At 57.5% G+C, this 20689-nt stretch overlaps 1 protein-coding gene across 3 annotated transcripts in view; it reads right to left on the bottom strand.

Annotated features, from left to right (window-relative positions):
- PTPRE (protein tyrosine phosphatase receptor type E) overlaps positions 1-20689 on the bottom strand; it is a 36985-nt gene that overhangs the window by 13453 nt on the left and 2843 nt on the right. The window contains exons 2-13 of one of the 3 annotated variants that reach the window (XM_069461020.1): positions 19708-19807; positions 19368-19441; positions 17567-17703; positions 12582-12672; positions 9303-9379; positions 8603-8639; positions 6821-6918; positions 4233-4352; positions 2950-3113; positions 1352-1487; positions 802-951; positions 347-440 (exon numbers count right to left, since the gene is read on the bottom strand). In XM_069461020.1, coding sequence (XP_069317121.1) covers positions 347-440; positions 802-951; positions 1352-1487; positions 2950-3113; positions 4233-4352; positions 6821-6918; positions 8603-8639; positions 9303-9379; positions 12582-12672; positions 17567-17703; positions 19368-19441; positions 19708-19807 — 1278 coding nt within the window. Of the gene's footprint in view, positions 1-346; positions 441-801; positions 952-1351; positions 1488-2949; positions 3114-4232; positions 4353-6820; positions 6919-8602; positions 8640-9302; positions 9380-12581; positions 12673-17566; positions 17704-19367; positions 19442-19521; positions 19575-19707; positions 19808-20689 lie in introns of those variants that run through there. The other 2 variants (XM_069461018.1, XM_069461019.1) reach the window with 2 other exon arrangements.

Here is a 20689-nt window from a genome sequence, read left to right as displayed (position 1 = left end):
TGCTCCCCTCTGTGTAAGAGGGGACGCGCCTCCGCCCAGGCTCGGGGAGCACTGAACGATGTGTGGACCCGGATTCTGATTCAGGAGGCCCCAAGGCAGGCCTGCCGCAAATCTCACCTCCATGAAGCCCTCCTGGCCGTCCGGCCCCAGCTGCCCTCCCCCTCTAAGCTCATGATCTGAGCTGCCTGTCTCGGTCACCCGGTGCTTCACAGGTGGGCCTGTTCTTCCTGACACTTGACACAGCATCCAAGACCCCTAGCCTGGGCCCGGAGGACACCCTGCCGTGACCCGGTTGACGGAGGTAAGTGGCCCTGGCCTGGTAGCCGGTGCCGCCCGCGGGCCTTACACGGGATGATCTGGATGACTCGGGCCTTCTTCATGTTGGCCGGCAGGTTGCCCGTCCTCATGTTCTCCTTCATGATCCGGACGTTGGTCAGTTTCTGCGCCAGAAGGACATAATGACGTAGTTACAACTCTAACACTCACGAGCAAAGCGCTCACCGCTGGGCCACACTACCCGTGAGGGCTCCTGTGCAAAGGGAACATCTGTCCTGTCTCAGGACGTCTCCTCAGCACTGGGGCACAGACATGCCGGGCACGCGCCCCTGCCCGGCCGCCGGGAGGCTCTGAAAGGCCCCTGACACTTCTCGCAAGTCACTGGCCCGGGCAGCTCCCTGCTTTCTCTGGGGTCGATCAAGAGGGCAAGGGACTAAAAGAGGCCTCAGGTACAGGGCTGGCAGCCGGCCTGCCCTGCTTCCTCGGCCTCGCGCCCCAGGGTGCAGACGCCGGCGGCGCACTCACCCTGAACTCCTCCTCCAGCCCGATCTTGTCGAAGTGGGTGGCGGTGCCGTGCAGCGTCTGCAGGTGCTTCTCCAGGGAGGACACGTCCAGCTCCGTGTCCCCGTAGAGGTAGTACTCGAGTAAGGCTTGGTAGATGAACGTGTACTGCATCTGCGGGGACACAGGCGCGCCCACACCCTCGACTCTGCCCCCGCGGAGCTCAGCAGCCCGAGGGGGCCGTTCTGTTTTCCTTCTCCTTTTGCCAGCGCAAGGAGGCTTGGGGCAGAGTCAGACTGACGGCCACATATAATGACCATCGGCGCCACTGAGTGAAGATGGTGGTGGCAGCTGGCATTTCCCGAGCATGCCAGGCGCTGTTCTGCACCACCTGGGGGGAGGACCGTCACCCCGTCTCCCAGCAGGGGGCAACAGAAGAGAGTGCTGGGAGTGAAGGAGCCCCGGGGTTCCACAGGGAGGGGGCAGAGTGGGGAGTGAAGCTGGGGGGCCCTGGACATGCCGAGGTGGTGCTTTGTGAAGCTCAGACCAGGACGGGAAGAAGGCAGGGACTCACATCGGTCTGGACCATCTGAGGGCGCTGATTGCGGATGCGGGACACGAACTCGAACACGTCCACCTTCTGCTCCGCGTGCATCATGTCCATCATGGCGTCGATGACGATGAAGGTGCCCGTCCGGCCCACGCCCGCGCTTCAGGGAGGAAGGGAGAGGCCCCCCGGTGAGTCACATTCCCCCTGAGGTAAACAGCAGGCCCTAGAAGCCTGCGCACGGAAACGAAGGACACGCCCCGCATCCCGGTCCCCAGCACAACTTTTCTTTGGCGGATGAACAGCAAATCTACGGCGAGGTCACCAGAGGGCGCTGCAGTCCCAGCCAGGCGACCGCGGCCGTCCTCCGCCGACCGCGAAGGAAACTACTACCAGACCCATCAGACAGCGCTGTCGCGGCCCGCTTTGCAAACGGCGGCGTGGAGGACTTTTCCTCAATTATCAAACACTACCTCTTGTTATCACTTGTGTAACTGGCATCCTGGGTCTGGCCCTGGGGACCCTGGATCAACTGTGCAGCGTCTCTGGGACTCTGCCTCCTCCTCTGTCAAACTGAGGATAATTTCACCTGTGTTAAGCGAGATGTCATCTGACTCGTTCCTGCTGCCTGACCTGCAGACTCCACCAGCACCGGCTGCATTGGAGGGCGTGGGGGGGGGTCCCGCCCTGCTTGGCCCCACTGACGGGGTCTTGCTCAGAATTGGCGAAAGCCAGTTCTGCCCGAGTCTCCAGACTGCCTCTCCTGAACATCTGTGTGACAGGTGCATCACTGCATGCAGGTGGCTCTGTCCCTGGCAGTGCTGTGATACTCAGAATGAACCTGTCTGTAACAGCTGGAAGCAAAGCGGCCCCCGGGTGAGGCACACGCCGGCAGGAACAAGCAGGGCTCTCCACGGCTCAGGAGGAGCGTGGCCAGGAGACTGTGGTGGTGGCCTGGGCTTACAGTGATGTGTCATGCAAAGCCCACCCAGACACAGGTCACAGGCCCCTCCGAGGTTGTCCTTCCTATTACAGATGGAGAAACTGAGGCTGAGAGTGGGGAAGTGGCAGCTGGTCCTCTGCCCCGGTGCCCAGGACGGCATGCCCAGGGGACGCTGCATTCTGGAGGCTTCCAGGGCCCCTCCGAGGCTCAGCGTGCTCATCTACAAAGACGTGTGTGTGTGTGTGTGTGTGCGTGTGTGTCGAGGGGGGGTGTCCTTCCTGCAGACCCGTGGTTTCCCCCTCGGTTCCCCGAGGTGACTTGGGAGTCCCTGGGGGAGGTGCCCAGAGCCTCACTCCCACCATCAACCAGGCCCCTCAGCTTTTGTCGGTTTCCCACACTGGGGTGAGGAGGGGGCTCTGCTGCCACAGAATGCGCCGGGCCAGCCCTCCCTGCAGCTCTCTGCCCGTGGGGTCCCCCGGGCCAGCCCCCCCTGCAGCTCTCTGCCCGTGGGGTCCCCTGGGCCAGCCCCCCCTGCAGCTCTCTGCCCGTGGGGTCCTCCGGGCCACCGTGCAGTCGCCACACATTTGCGTTCACGCCCCCCTGCCAACCTCTGCCCACCTCACCATCGTGCCCGGGTCATTTCCCACGCGGGGCACGTCCTCCCGGCAGCCCGCCGGCGTACCTGCAGTGCACCACGATGGGCCCTGCGTGCGCGGGGTTCAGCGCCTTCACCTTCTTGAGGAACTTCAGCATCCCGATGGGGGTGAAGGGCACCCCAAAGTCGGGCCAGCTGGTGAAGTGCAGCTGTGAGACGAGCCGGGGGGCCTTGCAGCCATCGGGCAGCTGCTGCAGGGGACACGGGAAACGAGAGTCGGGTGGGACGGCCGCTGCCTGCCCCGTAACATCTCATTCTGAGGACGCGTGGGCTCCCTGAGCTGGGGCCATGTGTGGGAGGGGCCCGGTGCTTCCTACTGCCAGCTCTGGACGGGGCACCACACAGCAGGGCCCCCGGTAGGCCCCGAGTAGCCAGACACACGCCCAAGGCTGGTCCTAATGCTCACGGACCCCACTTGCAGGCGGGGTGGCCATGCCCCACATTGCCTGGACAGTCCCACGGCAGGCCTGGGGTCCTGAGTAATTGCCCAAAGCACATCCTTTCATGTCAAAAGCATCTGACATCTGGGAGAAGAGATGATGTGGTCGGTCTACTCATTGCAGACTCCCAGACCTGTCCTCAGAGCCCCCCTCAGCTTTCGTACCCAGAGCCCACGAGTTTAATTCTCCTGCTCTAGACCATGGAAGGTTACACATGGTGTACTTGGAAGTACAATGTATGCATGTGTGTGCACACCTGTGTGCCCATGTCTGGGAGAGGGGTGAGCAGGGATAACAAGAGCAATAAATCTCATCCTTTTCCCTTCTTTGCTGTGCCTTCTAGGAACCTCAGACTCACTGTGTGTGATCTAATTATGACAACCACTCTATCTTCAAATCTTGATAACATGACCTTCTGTTTCCTCTATGGTTTTTAAATCTCTCTTAATTCTCCATTTCACCTGCTTTGTACACAGGCATTTTTATTGAAGTCTGCCTTAAATTCTTTGTGGAGGGAGCAGTAGGAAATAAGTGTGAAAAATTATGAGAAGGTTTCAGACATAATATAGAAAATGTTGGAAAAAATCCCGCCTCACAATTCCAGTGTGTGAAGTGACACTGTGCTCCCATGGGGCCCCGCCTTGGGCTCCTGCGCCTGACTTGTCTCCTTCCTGGGTAGGCCCGGATGGTCACGGGGGCCAGCAGTGCCCGGCGTTCTCTGCAGACCCAGGTGCATGCGCCTCTCAAGTCTCAGCCCACTAACTTGCCCACCCCTGTCACAGCCCGGCCAGGGCCACACTCGGCCACGGCCAGGGCAGTGCTGGGGTGGGGGCAAGTATCGTCTTCAAAACGTGTGCTCCCAGTGCTTACCGGCTGTATGCAGAACTTCCGGATGGTGTAGTCCACCAGAACCACGCAGTCTTCCACGCACACCCGGATGTTTCCGTAGGTCCAGCAGCCCTGGTCGGGCCAGTACTGATAGCACTTTTCCTGTACAGAACAATGTAATGGAAACAAATAGATCCTCAGTCACTGTCCTGGCCTGTCCCCGCAGCCATCCACACAAGGCCTCACACACACCAGCCGAGGGTCAGACTGCTCCTGGAGCTGAGACAGCCCATGGCAAGTGCTTGCCCTATAAAGGGGGAAACTGAGGCCACACACCTGGTTCCAGGTGGCCCTGAGACCGTGCCTACAACCCTTGAGGTTTCTGATTTCAATGACATCTTTCTTCACTCATTCACTAATCCGCACATTGCATGGAACTGACCACAGACTGGCAGTGCTGAGCCTTCACAGCCGGGCCCCCAACCCAAAGCGACCCCCGGGCTGGGGTGTGAGGACGCCTTCCCCGAACATTTCCCACTGAATCCAGCACTTTGCTTTTTCCTGCTCAGTTCACCAAGACCAACAACTTGCATCACGGCCACCAGCTTGCTGTGCACGAGTAATGAGCCTGTGATGGACCTAATGACCCTGGTCTCTCTCCAGTGTGGCCGAGCTGCCATGCGGTGGACGGCGCGTTGCTCCACAGGGCCCGTTCTCTCGCCTTCCCGCCCTCCGAAATCAAAGTGACCCAACATGCAAGTTCCAGGAGGCCCTTTATTCTGCCCCTCCCGTAAGTCCTCTGTCGGCAGGGCCTTCACGAGTGATGAGGACCCACCTGACATGGGAAAACATCTGCTCAACGTGCCACAGAATCGTCTCTGGCATTTCCCAGGCCTCCCGGACGTCGGACACCTACGCTGGGAGGGCCCACACGTGGCACAGCTAACTGGTCAGGTCACGGGATTAACAATCTTACGAAACAAAAAGTGTCTGGTGTTTATGGGCGACCGGCCTCCTTGTGTTCCGACATCCATGGGACAGACGCCCCCTCTGCAGCCAGCTCCAGGCTGCTCTGTGCTCACAGGGGGTCTCAGAGCAGCAGACACCCAAGGGTCCTGGAGTTCCAGGTCCAGGAGGCTGGAGACCCTCTGGGAAGTCCTGCCTGGAGAGGCTGTCGGTGGGGACAGAGGACACTTCCAGGCCCCAGAGGGCTCAGTGTTCCCAGCTGCTCTGATGCCCGCAGCCTCCCCTCCCCCAGCCAGACCACACAGTGTCAGGGCAGCTGCACTGAGCAACACGCGGCCCCAGGATGTGGAGGCCGAGGAGCCCTCGACAGGCGTGTGAGCAACTAAGAAAAAGGAACTTGATTGAGAAATGATTTCATCCGAGATGGTGAGAATCGAGCCACAGAAGCAGCCCAGCTCTGAGTCACAGGAGTGGAAAAATCCAGACAGAAAATGCCAAGTGACACAGCAACAGAGTGACTGAGGGGGAAACGGGGGCATTCTCCACGTCCCACTGCTCCTGCGCTGGTCCCGTGTTTGCAGAGCCAGCCCCAGGAAGACCGGTCCCCGTGGGCCCCGCTTAGCCGGCGAAGGGTTGGGTTCCTTTTCCACTGTGTGGGGCTCCACCGCCGCCCCAGCCAGGCCAGGGTTAAGTGTCCTGCACTGGGAATCCCCTGCTTCCCTCTTGTCACTCTTTCTGGTGACAAAGATGCCTTGACAAGGGCAGGGTTTGCACAGTGAGAAGGGGTGGCCCTTCCCAGCCCTGTCCCAACTCTCTTGGAAATGAAACAACGCCCCCATCCTATCCCTGACCAGCAATGGTGGCTGGAGGCTTTTCTCCTGTGCCTTTTGCTGTGGGCACAATCAGAGGGGTGGCGCTGTGGGGACAACTGTGCCTCAGGGCTTGCCCTTCCGGGGGCTCCTGCCTCGTCTCTGTCCCAGCTGAGCCCTCCAAGGCCTGGCACTTCCGTTTAAAAGCGGCAGCCCTTCCCCAGAGTCCTGGCCACATCGCCTGCATGTGTTGGGGCCGGGCCAGCGTGCCCTGTCCTTGCTGGGACACAGCTGGCCCCGCAGCGCAGATGCCAATCAGCACTCGTGGCATCAGGAGACGAATCAGTTCAACTTCTCTTCTTTGCAGCCGTTCCGAATTCTTACACTGTAACGTGCATGCATCCCTTTGTGCGTTAGAAACAGCTAATTAAATGTACATGATGACAAATCAACCTTCTTTCAATATACCTCGTTTGTCACATGCTTTCTCTAGTCTGGACGATAAGCATGAAATCATTTTCGTTTACAGTCCAGGCCCGCCACGTTATATGCTCAACACGCTAAAAGTCTACACTCTACCAGCCACTGCTCTGGCCACGGAGTCAGAGCCAGTGGTGGGCCGGGACCGCTCTCAGCTGGGAACAAAAGTAAACTCTCGTGCCATTGCTACACCGCAGGTCACAGCCCTGAGACACTGCGGACCCGGGGGATTTACTTCATGATAAAAACGCTGCCAGCGGGTGCTTTGGGTTTTTTTTCCCCTGCAGTGATAAGAAGAGAGGGAGAAGGAAGAGGAAGTGGTGAGCTCCCCCCGCCAGGCCGCAGCCAACAGGAAGTTACATCACGCCGGCTCACCTCTTTCCTTTCTTTCAGGTTGGTCAGCATGACGATGGTCGCAGACTTTTGCTCCCAGACCATTCTCCAGAAGTCGTTAACGGTTTCCTGCTTAGGGCCTGTGTGAGGAGGACAATTCCAACGTCAAAGGCATAAAGAGAAGTCGCTGGGGTCACCTGCACCCGGCCCTGGGCCCTGGGATCCCTGGGATGGCGGTTCCGTCTCTGAGGCGCAAAAGGGGGCGTGGGCTGGTGAGGACAGTGCGTGCCCTGAGCTACTGCAGAACCGCGGAGGCCGAGGGAGCCGCAGGCCTCCTGCCTTCCCGCCTGTCCTGCCACGCTCACCCCACTCCGGCCGGGAAGTCCCCGGCAGCTGAGCGGTCGCACCCGGTTTGGGTTTCCCCACTCGTGGGCAAGGAGGTGTTGGATGAGGGCTGGGTCTACGCTGCGTGTCCACGTGCTTGTCAAGGCCTCAGAGTACACGGCCCCACTCCAGAACCCGAATCAGGACAGACACGTGTGCGTGTGTGTGTGAGAGAGAGAGGGGCTGACTCCAGGCTGGCTCGTGCTTCATTTCTAACCCCCTTTCCTTTGTGAAAAGCTCTCTGTCACCACGTGCCGTCCAGTAAGATAAGAGCACAAGTCCCTGGGAAGGGGATCCGAACAAAAGACAAAAGGTCTAGCAGAAAGTCCTGTGCCCTTTGTCCACCTTCTGTCTGAATACAGAGGGGCAGCAGCCACTGTGCGGCCTGAGGGTGGGAGCTGAGGCTGAGGACATGCAGGAAGGTCGAGAAGCTCAACCCTCCCTTTGGACGTCTGCTTACGAGAGAGAAATGCGCTTTATCTGTCTCTGCCAGTGTGTCAGGCTTGCTGACGTTGCTGTCCTCTGTGTGTGACATGTCTGTGTGTCTCCTTTTGTCTCAGGAGGTAACAAGCTCCCGAGTTGATTTTTTCTTTTTTTTTTTTTTTTTGATATAAGGTCTCACTCTGTCACCCAGGCTGGAGTGCAGTGGCGTCATCGCAGCTCACTACAACCTCACACTCCTGGGCTCAAGTGATCCTCCTGTCTTGGCCTCCCAAGTAGCTGGGATTACAGGCACGTGCCACCACACCTGGCTAAGTTTTCTATTTTTAGTAGAGATGGGCTCTCGCTTTTGCTCAGGCTGGTCTTGAACTCCTGGCCTCAAGTGATCCTCCTGCCTCAGCCTCCCAGAGTGCTGGGATTACAGGCGTGAGCCACCATACCCGGCCTCCACAGGTGATACTGATGTACAGTTTTAGACTCCTGGCCTAAGAGTGAGGATGGGTGAGAAGTCTAGTTTCAGCTCCACTGACACCTAACTGCAGGCAGATCCGGTTCCTGCAGGTGACGACCTGACTGGGCTGAAAGTCCTCGGTACACAAGGGAGGACGCCGTGTGAGGTTAGGGTATGTGTTCATGGCTGAAGCCACTTCTCGGTTATGGATTTGATCTGAAAAGCTGCTCGCTCCTCCGTCCCCCAGACTTGGGGCCCCCGGAGCGCTCAGCCCGCCGAGAGCAAGTCAGTTATCTAACGCGAGCATCAGCGCGATTGGAATGGCACCCAGCGGGCCACCCTGTGCCTGTGTTGAAATCACACGGGTGTGGAAATACGTGTGTGTGTCCCACACATCCACAGACATCTAACATGCCTGTTAAATACAAACACACATAAAAAACCTGATGTAAATCCTTGGTATTGCTGGCATACAAATAAGGAAACAATAGCTATTCACCGCATTTTACCAAAATTATGTTCAGAAATTAACTTAATAAAAAGCTTACCTTGAGCTGCTATGAATTTATTCTTCTCTTTGTAACCCTGGAAAAACAAAATCAGATTGATGATTTTTCCGTGTTATTTTTGGTGAAAGAATTTTTTAATTGCTGTTGTTAGCAAAGGAACACATATTCACCATGGAAAATTTGGAAAACACAGGAAAAAGTAAGAAAAAAAAAACCCTCATCAATAATTTCAGAAATATCAAATGCTATATCACATGTTCTCTCACTAGTCTTTTTTTCTGTGAATACATTCCCAGGCATGCACACATATTTGTATGTTCTGATTGGGTTAATGTGTACAAATTTTTATATCATACTTTTAATGAGAATTTTACAGTTTATATTAAATGATCTTTTAAAGACCAAGTAACATGGATTCCTAAGAATCCATAAACTACAATTTGTTTCACTGGGCCCCTCCTGTTCTATTTTGTCAGTAATATAAATAATCCTGTAACAAACAACTTCTGCGCTTATCTCTGTCTTGAAAACAGATTCCCAGGGGCAGATGCTCCCTCAAAAAGCGAGGATGGTTCCAGGCTCTCAGTGTTTAGGGCCAAACAGCTCGGAAAGGTTGTGACACTTTACACTCCTGGTGCCAGAGGAGAAAGTGCCCCCTGCTCATGATTCACTCCCGGCCCCCAAGTGGCCCAGCGAGCGCGTCACACAGGCCGGGGGAGCAGGGCCGCTGCCGACTCACGTCTATGTAGGAAGCGTTGATGTAGTCGGAACAGGGAACGCCATCCACCTGGCTCAGAATCACCCTAGAATGGTCATCTGGAAAAAACCCAGAAAGCCACGATATTAGGATCAGGCGTCACATGTGCTGCGTATTTCCCCATCTACAGTATCAGCCGCCAGAGACGACACAGCAGGTCTCCCATGGCAACTCCGGGATGGAAGGGACGCACTTCTTCAACCTTCCCATAGAGACCGTGGTGCCACGAGGGTGGGGTGTTGATGTCTATATATGAGCATGTGACCCCGTGGCCCAGCCCCTTTTGCCCTCAGGAGCTGCTTCCTCCATAACGAGCGGCAAATGCTATTTTAGGCTGTTAGTAGTTAGTGAAAAGGTGACTATAATCCAGGCTGGATTGTGTCTATGATCTTTTCTAATTTTAGAAGAAATGAGAATGTTTTCTGGGGCCCTGGGCACGGCACCTCCCGTGTGATGGGTGGGTGGCCAGGGCGTGGGATGGAGCCCCGGGCACAGGCTTTGGCACCTGGTGGGTACTTGGTGCTCTGTATTGGGTTATCACTGGATAATCCTCGGTCCTTGTCCCTGCTTTGTCTCCCTCCTGGTCCCCTCAGGACTGGTGGCATGGAGCCCAGTGGAGCCTAGGGCACACGTGGTTTGTGTCACCTTCACCTGAAAGGCTGAGGGGTGGGGGGGACACGAGCTGGTGGCCTGGGACCCCCATTGCTCAGCCACAGCTGCTCTGCTGCTGGGGGGCCACAAGGGGTAGTCGGGGAGTCAGACCCTGAACTTGCAGCCCCGGACCTGGCCGTGGGGCCCTCTGATCAGGGGCTGACAGCTCGAGGCAGAAACAGCGCAGGCTGCACACATGTGGCGCCAGCTGAAAACAATCTGGAGCCATTAGCGGGAGCACAGCTAGAGCAGAGCGGGGTAAAAAATAGCCCTCTGGTTCAATTTCGACTCTTGCCGTTTCTAAGAGCTTCCTGTCTTTTTTTTCTAAAAAAGTCACACTTGACTTTCAAAATATTATTTCCTAAAATTATCAACTGCTGGCATCTTTCCAGAAAAGAGGCCTTGCTTGCCGCCGGCCACGGAGCCTTTCCACGGGCAGAAGTCCAGCCAGCCTGACAACCAAAGCGCCTTTGCCTCTGTCCTTGGAGCTCCCAAGGCACAGACGGACTGGACTCCCGGCCAAGGGTCACCTTGTGAATCTGGTACCTCCTGCCCAGGGCTTGGGGAAGGTCGGGAAGGGGCACGGGGCTGCGGAGTCTCCTCTCCCCCTCCAGCTGCTCACCCAGCCCCACCCCAAGTAAGAGCAGGGGCTCGAACCTGAGTCGGGGGGGCAGCTTGGGCCTGGGGAGCAGCCCTGAGAGCCCCCTGCCCGGCCCCAGGGCGCAGCCCACCCATCCTGGCCCCAGTAGAGGCCCCAGGGCACCCCGACCCACTGCTCCCTGTGCCCAGACCCGCGGCTCCTGCGGCCTTTAGCCCTCCCGATGCCGAACGCCAGACGCTGCCCCTTCGGTCCTTGCCAGGGTACGGTGGTTCCAGACCACCATTCCCTGAGCCCATCGTCCCGCCAATGTGACACATGCCACATCCTGGCAGAGGCCCCAGCCCTGGATGGCTGTGGGTACCCTCCAGTTCCCGGGGTGTGGCGCCCCCCCACCCCTGGGCAGGGAGGTGGGGAAAGAATTTAAATTTAAGGGGGAAGCTGAAAAGGCCTGTTCAGAATCCTGCTGTGCTGTGGGGGTCCGAGAAGGCCAGGTCTCTTCCGAAGTACGAGCTGGGGACGCAGCTCGGAAGGTTGGCGGAGGGGGAGGTAAGCTCAGTCTGTTCCAGGTGGGGACTCCCAGGTGAGGGAGGAGGGGCCGAGCGTAGGTTATTCCCACACCTGGCCCCTGACGCTGCTCCCCCGAGGTCCCACCTAAGCACTGACCAACAAGGTAAATGCAACCTTTAAGGGGTGAAGGTTTAGGGACTGAAAGGGACGTAGACACCTAGGGAAGCGCTTGGCACTGAGTAGGTGCTTAACCTGCACATCCACCAAGTCAGGGCATAACTTAAACTAATCAATTAAGCTAAGTAATTTAATTAAAAATTGATACTGATTTCCAGACATCCCAATTTGGACAGTCCACAGCTTCTCTGACAAACAGAGCAGATGGACTCAATTCTAACCCTACAAATGCAGCTAGGAGCCGGTGCCTCCATCCCGCTGAGGCCCTGTCCGGGAGGGGCGACCCCGTGGACCAGGGGAGGCCTCAGGTTCAGGATTCGAACCTGGACTTAGCAGAGCCCTTGGAGGCTGCCATTCTGCTACCCCACGGGCAGCGCCCACCGTGAGAGGGTCCAGGTGGGGCCAAGGAGGTCCCAACACTCCAGGGTCAGCCTTTGCAGAGGGAATCAGAACCTTCGGGTTTGGCTGGGCACCAAGGTGGGCGCCAGGACGCCACCTGCCCTGCTGCAGCCCCAGGACACGTCTGTGTGCTGCCTGGCCCTGCCGGCCTGCGCCCACACTCACCAGCCCATGGCCACCTTTTGTCATTGGGGTTAAATCGGGGTGATTCTGAGCCCTCCCACAAAGCTGCTGAGGCCCCTACAGGTTTCTTTTTTCTTTTTAATTTTTGCTTTTTTTTTTTTTTTTTGAGATAGAGTCTCTCTGTCACCCTGGGTAGAGCGCAGTGGCATCATCATGGCTCACTGCAACCTCACACTTCTGGGCTCAGACGATCCTCCTGCCTCAACCTCCTGTGTAGTTGGGACTACAGGCATGCGCCACCACGCCTGGCTAATTTTTTCTATTTTTGGTAGAGACAGGGTCTCGCTCTTGCTCAGGCTGGTCTGGAAGTCCTGAGCTCAAGCAATCCTCCTGCCTTGGTCTCCCACAGGTTTCTTATTCTGTCATTTTTGTCCTCGGTCCAGGACCCCAGACAATTCGGGGGACTTGCTGCCTGTGGCCAAGAGCACTGAGTGTGAGGGAAGGGGCTGCCTGGGGCCGCCAGGAGGCCCGAGTCCAGCAGGGCGCCCCAGGGGTGCCATGACCACGAGGGAGACAGCCCCCTAGCCTGCTTGGCCCCCAGCAGCCCAGGCCTCGACAGCAAGCACAGGCCTCGCAGCCAGACCCACCAGCAACGAAGGTGCCCAAGGCCATGCAGGAACCTTCTGGAGCCCCAGCTGAGCAGTCATCCGAACACTGGGAATGTCACGGTCTCAGGGAGCCGCAAGGCAATGCTGAGTTTAGTGCAGACGACACCGATCATGCCAAAAAAAGTAAAATCTTACTGGGAAGGATGTTGGGATATCGGTTTTTTTCTCTGTTTTCTTCTTTATTTGCCAGTTCAAAGCTTCCTTGTGTGTGTCCAGATGGCAGTGACTGGAAGGAAACGTAGAGTTAGCACAGAGGGGATGCATCCAGGCACCATGCTTGCCTCAGTTTCCCCACTGAGCATAGGAATTGGGAAAGTTAGTTTCTGAACAAACTGCCTCCCGTCCACGGCCCGGCTCTGTCTCGGACCCCGTTCCAGGCACGGGCCAGAGAATGGACAAGACACAGACCCGGCTGTCCTTAGGGTGCTCTGTCCCTGAGCCAACAGCTTTGGTCCCACAGGCTGGACCCTAAGCACATGAAGGCAGAGACTTGCTGCCGCGTCCCCACTTTAGCTCAGCGCCTGTGGGTGCCAGCAGGGCAGTTGCCCCACAGCTTGGTACGGACTGAGCACGACGGGCTCTGAAGCAGGAGACTGAGGAGCAGGGACACGTGCGTGCAGGACGTGACCCTGGCGCTGGGCTGAAGGGAGGGGGAAGGGGCTCTAACTGTGCTCTGTGACCCGCAGCTGCAGGGCCTGGGAGCGAGCGTGTTAGAAGTGCAGACTCCAGCCGGCCCCAGACCTCCTGGACCAGCACACGCGTCACCAGGATCCCCGGGGGACTGGGTGCACGAAGCGTCTGAGAAGCACCACCCCGACCAAGCGGTTGGGGTGTGAGAGGGATCCTCGCAGGACCCTGCCCCGACAAGCAGCACGGCCGAGTGCACACTCAGCGGCCTGACTTCCGGTTCTTTCTGCTGCTTGGAGCCGCGGCCTCTGAGCCTTGGTTGGCCCCAGCTGTCGTGCATTTGCTCACTGGTGAGCCCAGGTGAGCTCCTCAGGGCACAGCGTGAAGAGCTTTTGAACCCTTGAGTCATGTCCTTCGACATTAAACCTGACCGCTGGCTGGACCCTGGGGTCACTGGGGTTCGATAACAAGCGTGAATATCTATTGAGTGCTCACAGCGTGCGAGGCGCCGGGGGAGAGCCGCCCCAGCCTTCACAGCTCACCTATTATTAGGTGACACTGGGATCACCCCATTTTGTGGATGGGGAAACAGAAAGCCAAGAAGGCAGGGTCACCTGGCGGGCTAGGGGCAGACACTGGGTGGGGGCCCGGCAGTCTGGCTGCAGCTGCAGGCACCCGGACCACAGGGAGGGCGCTGGCTTCTTCAGGCATGGAAAAAGGGAAGGCATTTGTGCGTCCCCGTCAGTCCCCAAGAGAGTGGGGCAGGCCTCACGGTGGGCCCTGGGTCAGAGCCACGTGGCCTGGGGGTTGCTCATAGGCAGTGAGGGCCTGGCCTGCCACCCACGGGTGCCCTGAGCCTTCCTCTCAGGGGCAGGAAGCATCTCCAATCGCAGACAAAGTCCCACCCAGCTGGTGCTCACAGCAGGGCACCCTCGGCCACCCTCCTTCCTCAGCTTTGGGGCCACAGGCTGAGGCTCTGCCATGGCTGGCGTGGAGGGACAGGCCTGGGGGACGCCTCCCCAAGGCCAACGGGTGGTTCTCAGCTTCATCCGCAGCCACCAGCACCTTCTCCCCAAGGAGTTCCTGATTCTTCATCAGAGCTGTCTTAATGCTGATCTTCTTGACCAAAGCTGCACATTACATTTGTGGTGACATTCTAGAGCCTTCTGTTTGTCTACCCTCCAAAGCTTTTTGACCCCAGTGCTGAGCACACAAAGGAGGCATGATGCTTGGTGGCCACATGATGCTGTGCGTTTGTGAAACCCATGCGGAGCCTGAGTACGGCCTCCAGTTAGGAGCACTGCACCAGTGCCGTGACTAACGCAGCACCCCAGTATGAGGTGCTAACACCAGGGGACACAGTGTGCAGGGGAGACATGGGCTATGTGGGAACTCTGCACTTTCTATATACCTAAAGCTGCTCTAAACTGAAGTTTATTAAAGGGTAAGATAAAAGAAATCGAGAAGTCTCCCTATAGGGGTCCAAGTGGTGAGGACGGACCAGGCTCTGACACCCCCAGCTGTGTGGCCCTGGCAGCTGCCCGAGATTCAGACACAGAGACGGCGCAGCGCTGCCCGGCTGCACAGAGGGTCGGACCAGTGAGGGGAGCAGCCGGCTCTGTGCCCCGTGCGCACGCCAGAGCCAAGCACACGGACTGCCAGCGACGCGCACCAGGCAGCACTTTCTCAGCTGTCAGTCTGCCAGGTTCTCAAGTCTCGGGGCTGCGCAGGTGGCCCGGGGGAAACAGGGGCACGCTGGGGAGGGCTCTGGTACCCAGCCCTGCAGCACCCACTTCAGCCTTGCACATAGCCACTGACTGATAAACAGCCTGCGATCGGACTGCGATGTCTGATCATGCAAATTGTCCAAAGCGGGTTTGCTGTCCTCTGGAGGCGAGATTTCATTCATGAACGCAGGCGCCACGTCCCTCCCCTCCTGCCTTGGCAGTGCTGGGCAGACGGCAGCTCTGTGAGAGGCCCCAGCTGTTCAGCAGGCCCAGGGGACGGTTCCGGTTTGTTTACTGTGCGGGGACCTTTCCTGGTGACACCTCCCTGTGCACTTCCACAGCGTTTATCAGTGGGTCGGGCCCGGGCACCCGGCCGGAAGCAACTGGCTGGGACAGGCAGGGACGACCTTGTCTGGACAGGGGACTTGTCCTTGGCCCAGTGGTGCTCGCTTGCCAGGACTTAGCCTGGGGAGCAGATGTTACCAGGACAGGGCTCTGCCACTGCAGGGCGGGGACCACAGAGCTCATCCTAGTAAGGACCGGCTTGCATGTGGCCTTGTTATGTCGCCTCATCTACAGGTCACCACAGGCCTGAGGGGAGGGAGTATCCCCATGTCACAGCTGAGGAAACTGAGGCAGAGGTTAAGTACATTTCCCAAGTCCTCCAAGCTGGGACAAACACTCAGCATCCAACTCACTGTACTGCCCCCAATACCAAACCCTTGTTACCCTCATCCAATCCGCCTGAACTTTGGATCAGGAAAACATAAATGTCCAGGCTCAGCTGGATGGACCTCTTCTTCGAGACTCCTGTGTCTCATTTTCGAGACTGTGGGAGCGGACTCAGGCCAGCGGGCAAGAGAAGAGAAAGAAGGGGCTCTAAAGCCAAAGCCACGAGTGTCCGGCTGAGGACCCAAGACGGGCTGGCCATGCAGGCTCCAGTGCTCTCGGAAGAGGGATGTGCAGGCACGTGGCCCGAGGGTGTGGCCAACCCCTTGCTTGAGAGAGGAGCAAAGCAGCAGCTCACCCAGGGCCTCCCAGGGGCAGGACGAGGCTCCGAAGTCCCGACTCCGACTCCAGTGCTCATGGCCTGCGTCGCATCCCCCACCCATCACTGGGCAGAGGGACGAGAGTATGTAGCTGAGGGGTTGGGAGTGGTGGTGTGTGTGAGGTACAAAATTTAAAGGGGTGCCCCAAACCTCAGGAATTAAGATAAATAAATTTCTAATGCAGACAATTTCTATTTTTTTAAGTCCAAATTAATGCACAAAATCCATGCTGACCAAAATATTAAACTTTGGAATAATGACAGGATCAGTAAATGTGTGTTGACAAGTCAAATCACAGCTCGAGGCAACAGAAAAAATCAGTCAGCAGATCCTGTCTTCACTTACAATTCTGTTCGCATTAATTTTGATATTTTTAAGGGTTGCATTAAAATATGATTTATACTAACTATGGAGCTTTTTGTTGCCCACTTAAATTTTGTGCCTGGGGCAAGTGCCTCACCAGCCCCCCCCCCCCCCCCAGGGAGCTGCCCCCACTTTTGAGCGGGTGGCAGAGCCAGCTGGTTCTGGCTCAGAGCCCGCCACCCTCGAGCCCCCCAGCCTCCAGCCCCTCCGCACGAAGAAACAAAAATGCGAGGGGAAATGGGACAAGGAGGGAGGGGACATCTAGCCGCAAACTTGGAGGGTTATTTTGAAAATGGAGAATTAACTTCTCTTGTCAGCTGAGAGATTGCAAAACAATAGTGCTTGGAGCTGTCTTTCAATATGACCTAATTTCTCAAAAAAAAAAGGGGGACACATTTGGAAACAGTAAAAAGGAAGCAAGACAAAGGCAGATGAGGCTTGTGCTCAAAAACTAAGCAACGTACAGTGTCGCCGTACCATGGCCTTCCCCCTCCCGCCCACGCTGCTCCGGTGTGAAAAGTCACATAGCTGCAGCAGCGTTCATGCCGTCCTAGGATGTGACCATTAAACAACGCCCCGCCGCTTACACAATCCGTGGGCTGCGCCTCCCGTTCCAGCTTGAGGTGACTGAGACGGGCCCAGCCCATGCCCCCGTCCTGGACAGTGGGAGCCAGATGGGCCAGGGCCGGTCAGCCACCTGCTGAAAACCTCTCTGCGTCCGAGCGCGACACTCGCACCAGGCCGTGTACAGAAAGGTGAAGATTCATAAAACGAAACTCAAAACACTGCCAGGGATAAACACGGAATAGCAAAACCCGGGACAACACGCCCCGGGTCTGTCTCTGTGTCTGTCTGTCTGTCTGCCCATCTATCCTCCACCTGACAGTCACATAGATACACACGGCAGACGGGGCCAGTGTCCCCTCAAGGCAGCCCCCGAGGGGGTGGCTCAGAGGAGGGACATTTCCCACTCCAGCTGGGGGCTCGAGCGCCCGAGGCTATGAAGGATGGCCTGGGGCTCTGCCGCCTTCACCATGAAACCGTCACACTGTGCCGTGCTCGGGCCCTGGCCCTACAGGTTATCGAGATGACAGTGTTTCTGTCACAGTTGATATTAGAACTCGACACTCAGTGTCTGAGCTGGAAGGGGCCTTCACAAACCTCAACTGTCTCATCTTACAAACGAGGAATACGTGTCCTGGAAGGAGCGTCGCACCAGAGAGCAGGTTGTGGCCCAGCGTCACCGTTGACGAAGGGTTCTGAGTCTCTGGGATGACCCCTCCCACCTGTGACACTGTATTTCCTCGGTCTCTACCACGTGGCACGAAAACAGAGGCGACCTTGCCACACTTACGTTGAACTCCTCCCGGAACTGCTTGCAGTCGTCGGCCGAGCGGATGCGGATCTCCTCCTCCAGGTGCCCCACGGGGATGGGGAAGTACTTCTTGGGCCCGGAGGGGGACCTGCTCAGCAGCATCACCCTTTGCTGCTCTGTGGGGTTGAAAGAAACACGGGGGCCATTTAGCCACATTCCTGGGCAGGTGATTCAGTAACCAAACTGACTGCCAATCCTGAGGAAATGGCAAGGGGGCAGGCAGGGACAGCCGTCTTGGATCACGTAGCCACCGATAAGCCTGGCCTGAGCCGCTAAATCCCAGCGTCTGCCTGCTGTGATGTGTCCATGACATCTGCGAGTGGTGGTGTCCCTCTGTCCAGCACTAGCTGGTCCCCCCCTCGTGGACAGTCTGTGCCCTCCCCTGACCACTCATCCAGCCACCCTCCCTCCCACCTCTCCTTCCCTCGGCTCCTGCCCCTTCCACGAAGGACTGGAGGCGGCTCCATGTTCCAGCTCAGGTTTCCAGGTTTGGAAACAGAGAAGAGCAGTTATAGTTTCTGGGTGCGAGCTCAGAGCAGCCTGGAAATCGGTTAGGATAGGAGGCCCTGGCAGCCTTCTCTTCTTTGTAATAATCAGTCCTGGTTCTCCAAACTCGATAAGCTCCAAGGGAAATAGGAGAACATCCTTGTTTGGGGAAGGGGACAAGAGGCATTGAGGAGGAGGACAGGCTTCAAGGGAGAGCTTGGACCAATCGCCTCCACCAGCTCAGATGAGAGGCAAGAGAAGTCACCAGCATGAGCTTCTCTTCCTGCAGAATGAGCTGGTTCTGACGAGGTGAACGTGATAACTTGGCTGTCATACCTGCAGAAGAGCCTGTTCCCACCTGCGGAGTCGAGCCGTTCTGAAGCCCAGCCAAAAGCTTCGCCCAAGGCTGGCTCCGATGACAGACGGGAGGAGAATGAGTTCCCTGGGCCTCTCAGCTGCCCGCCAGCCGCACCCTCTTCCCTCCCATCCCGCTGTGGCAACGTGCAGGGTAGGAGCAGGGCAGGAAGGTGGCACCTGGGGACACTCTGCCTTCTAACCAGGGCCACGGGTCCCCCAAGCACTACAAAGCTGCGTCTCGGGTAGGTATTTTGCTGATATTCTCTTTGTGAACGCAGGGTCGGTGTTAACATTCTATTTGAAGTCTGGCGGCACATGTGTCCCCCAAACCACAGCACGGTGAGGTAGGAGCTGACTACAGCAGCTGTAGTCACGGGGTGAACTGTTTTTCTTAAAGCCTCTGCCTGACACACCTTCCTCTGCCATCTCTCTGTGTGAGAACCCCTCACACGTCAGAAACTGAACTCTGAATCTAAACGCTGGAAATGCCCCAAACGGACTCTGATCCTCTGCGAATACTTCACTAGAGCAATTTCCCTTCTTTCAGCTTGACCCCGAGACAGCGCAATTTCAGTGGAAGAGTTTACGAATCAGTCTTAGCTAAGAAGCTCATAAGGCTCATTGAAAAGTGCTACATGTCACAGCCCTGTGAAAACGACAGGATGTGAACAGTCTCCAAAAAAGCCACAGACACAATGTCTCAAACGTCTGTTCCACACCAGAGGGAACTGAGCCTTTAAGTAAAGTTTTGAAATAATGAAATTCTGCAGTCATAAATAAACGATGGCATAATACCAGGTAAAGCGAGGTGACGGTGGCAAAGCTGAAGGCATTTAGAATTTACTTTAAGTGTTGTGAAAGAAAGAAAACTGCCCTCCGTCTGTTAGGAAAGAATATATTTTCTCCCGAACCCCAGCCCAGAGAGGATTGTCCGTACCTTGCTCTTCTAAGATTCCGTTGGGCATCTTCTTGTCGTTGGCACTGACCACGGCTTTCCTCTGCTTCCTGAACCTTAGGGGCACAAGACGCGTTAGGTGTCAGCACATCTCGGTTTCCAGAGAGCCCAGAGCCCCCAGCACAGGGATACCCACCAGGAGGGCCGGGAGAAGCTCTTCCTGCTGCTCATGGCTGAGCCGTGCCAGGGCCCGGCCGACGCGAGTCCCCCCGCCCGGCTGCCCGGCCTCCCTCTTCGCGCGGCCCACGCCCCGCAGCCTCGAGAAGGCTCATTTCCTCCTCTGAGCCGGTCGGGGCAAGTCAGCAGCCGGGGACACTCCTACCTGAAGAAGTAGGCGGCCAGCAGGAGGAAGAGGAGCAGCAGCAGTACGGGCAGCAGCAGCCAGGCCAGCAGCGGCTGGGCGGTGCCCGGGTCCCCAGGGCCTGCGGGGGGAAAGGACACATGGCGGCACACACTTTACAGTTTGCAAAGTGGTGTCCGTCCATCAGCCCTTCTTCCTGGCCACAGAATCTCCCTTTAGAGTTTGCAAAGTGGTTCCACCATCCCCATGAAGTAACAGAGGGACGGAGAAAGAAACCGGGACTGAGGAGTGGGTGGTGTGACTTGTCCAAGGCCCCTGGGGAAGGCACCACAGGGACAAGGCCCCCAGACCCTCGTGTGGCCTGCTGGCCCAGCTGCTCGGCTTCCTGAGCAGGGCTCCTGGCTCTCCCCCAGCGAGGTGGAGGAGGGCGGAGGTGCAGGTGCTCACTGCTCGGACCCTGGACAGCGCGGGGAGCCTGACTCAGCGCAGCCCAGCGCCAGGGCCTGTGGTGAGAAGCAGCCCAAGGCCTGGGGAAGCTGCCTGGCCCTGGGGCAGGGCGAGGCCTTGCGGCCTGGCATGCTGTGACCAACCTTCCAGAGCTGCCTGCTCCCCATTCCACCTGCCAGAGGGCAAGTGTCACCAGGCACCACCCTCGCTCCAACTCTGTCCTGCACACCTGCCAGGCTGAGCTTCCTCAGCCAGAGAGGGATCCATATCCTCACACCCTGCTCCAGAGAGCAGGCCTGTGGCCTGTGGCTTCCCAGGACCTGCCCTGCCCCATACGCCCAGATTCCGATGGGCACCGGCAGCTTTTTGCCACCCTCACACCCCACCTACCCTCCCAACGTCTGACTTCGTTCCTGCTCCACCCAGTCTCCCGCACTGCCGCCTCCTCACCAAACTGTTCCCACTCCTCAAAGGCCCCCTCCTCCAGGAAGCCCCTGGGCTCCTCTCCTGCGTATGCTTCAAAGCACAGACCCCCGTGCTGCCGTGCGTATGTGTG

This window comes from Eulemur rufifrons, chromosome 28 (genome assembly GCF_041146395.1).
Source record: "Eulemur rufifrons isolate Redbay chromosome 28, OSU_ERuf_1, whole genome shotgun sequence".
Lineage (NCBI taxonomy): Eukaryota > Metazoa > Chordata > Mammalia > Primates > Lemuridae > Eulemur > Eulemur rufifrons.
The sequence above is the reverse complement of the archived record's forward strand: the minus strand, read 5'-3'. Positions and strand labels throughout refer to the sequence as shown.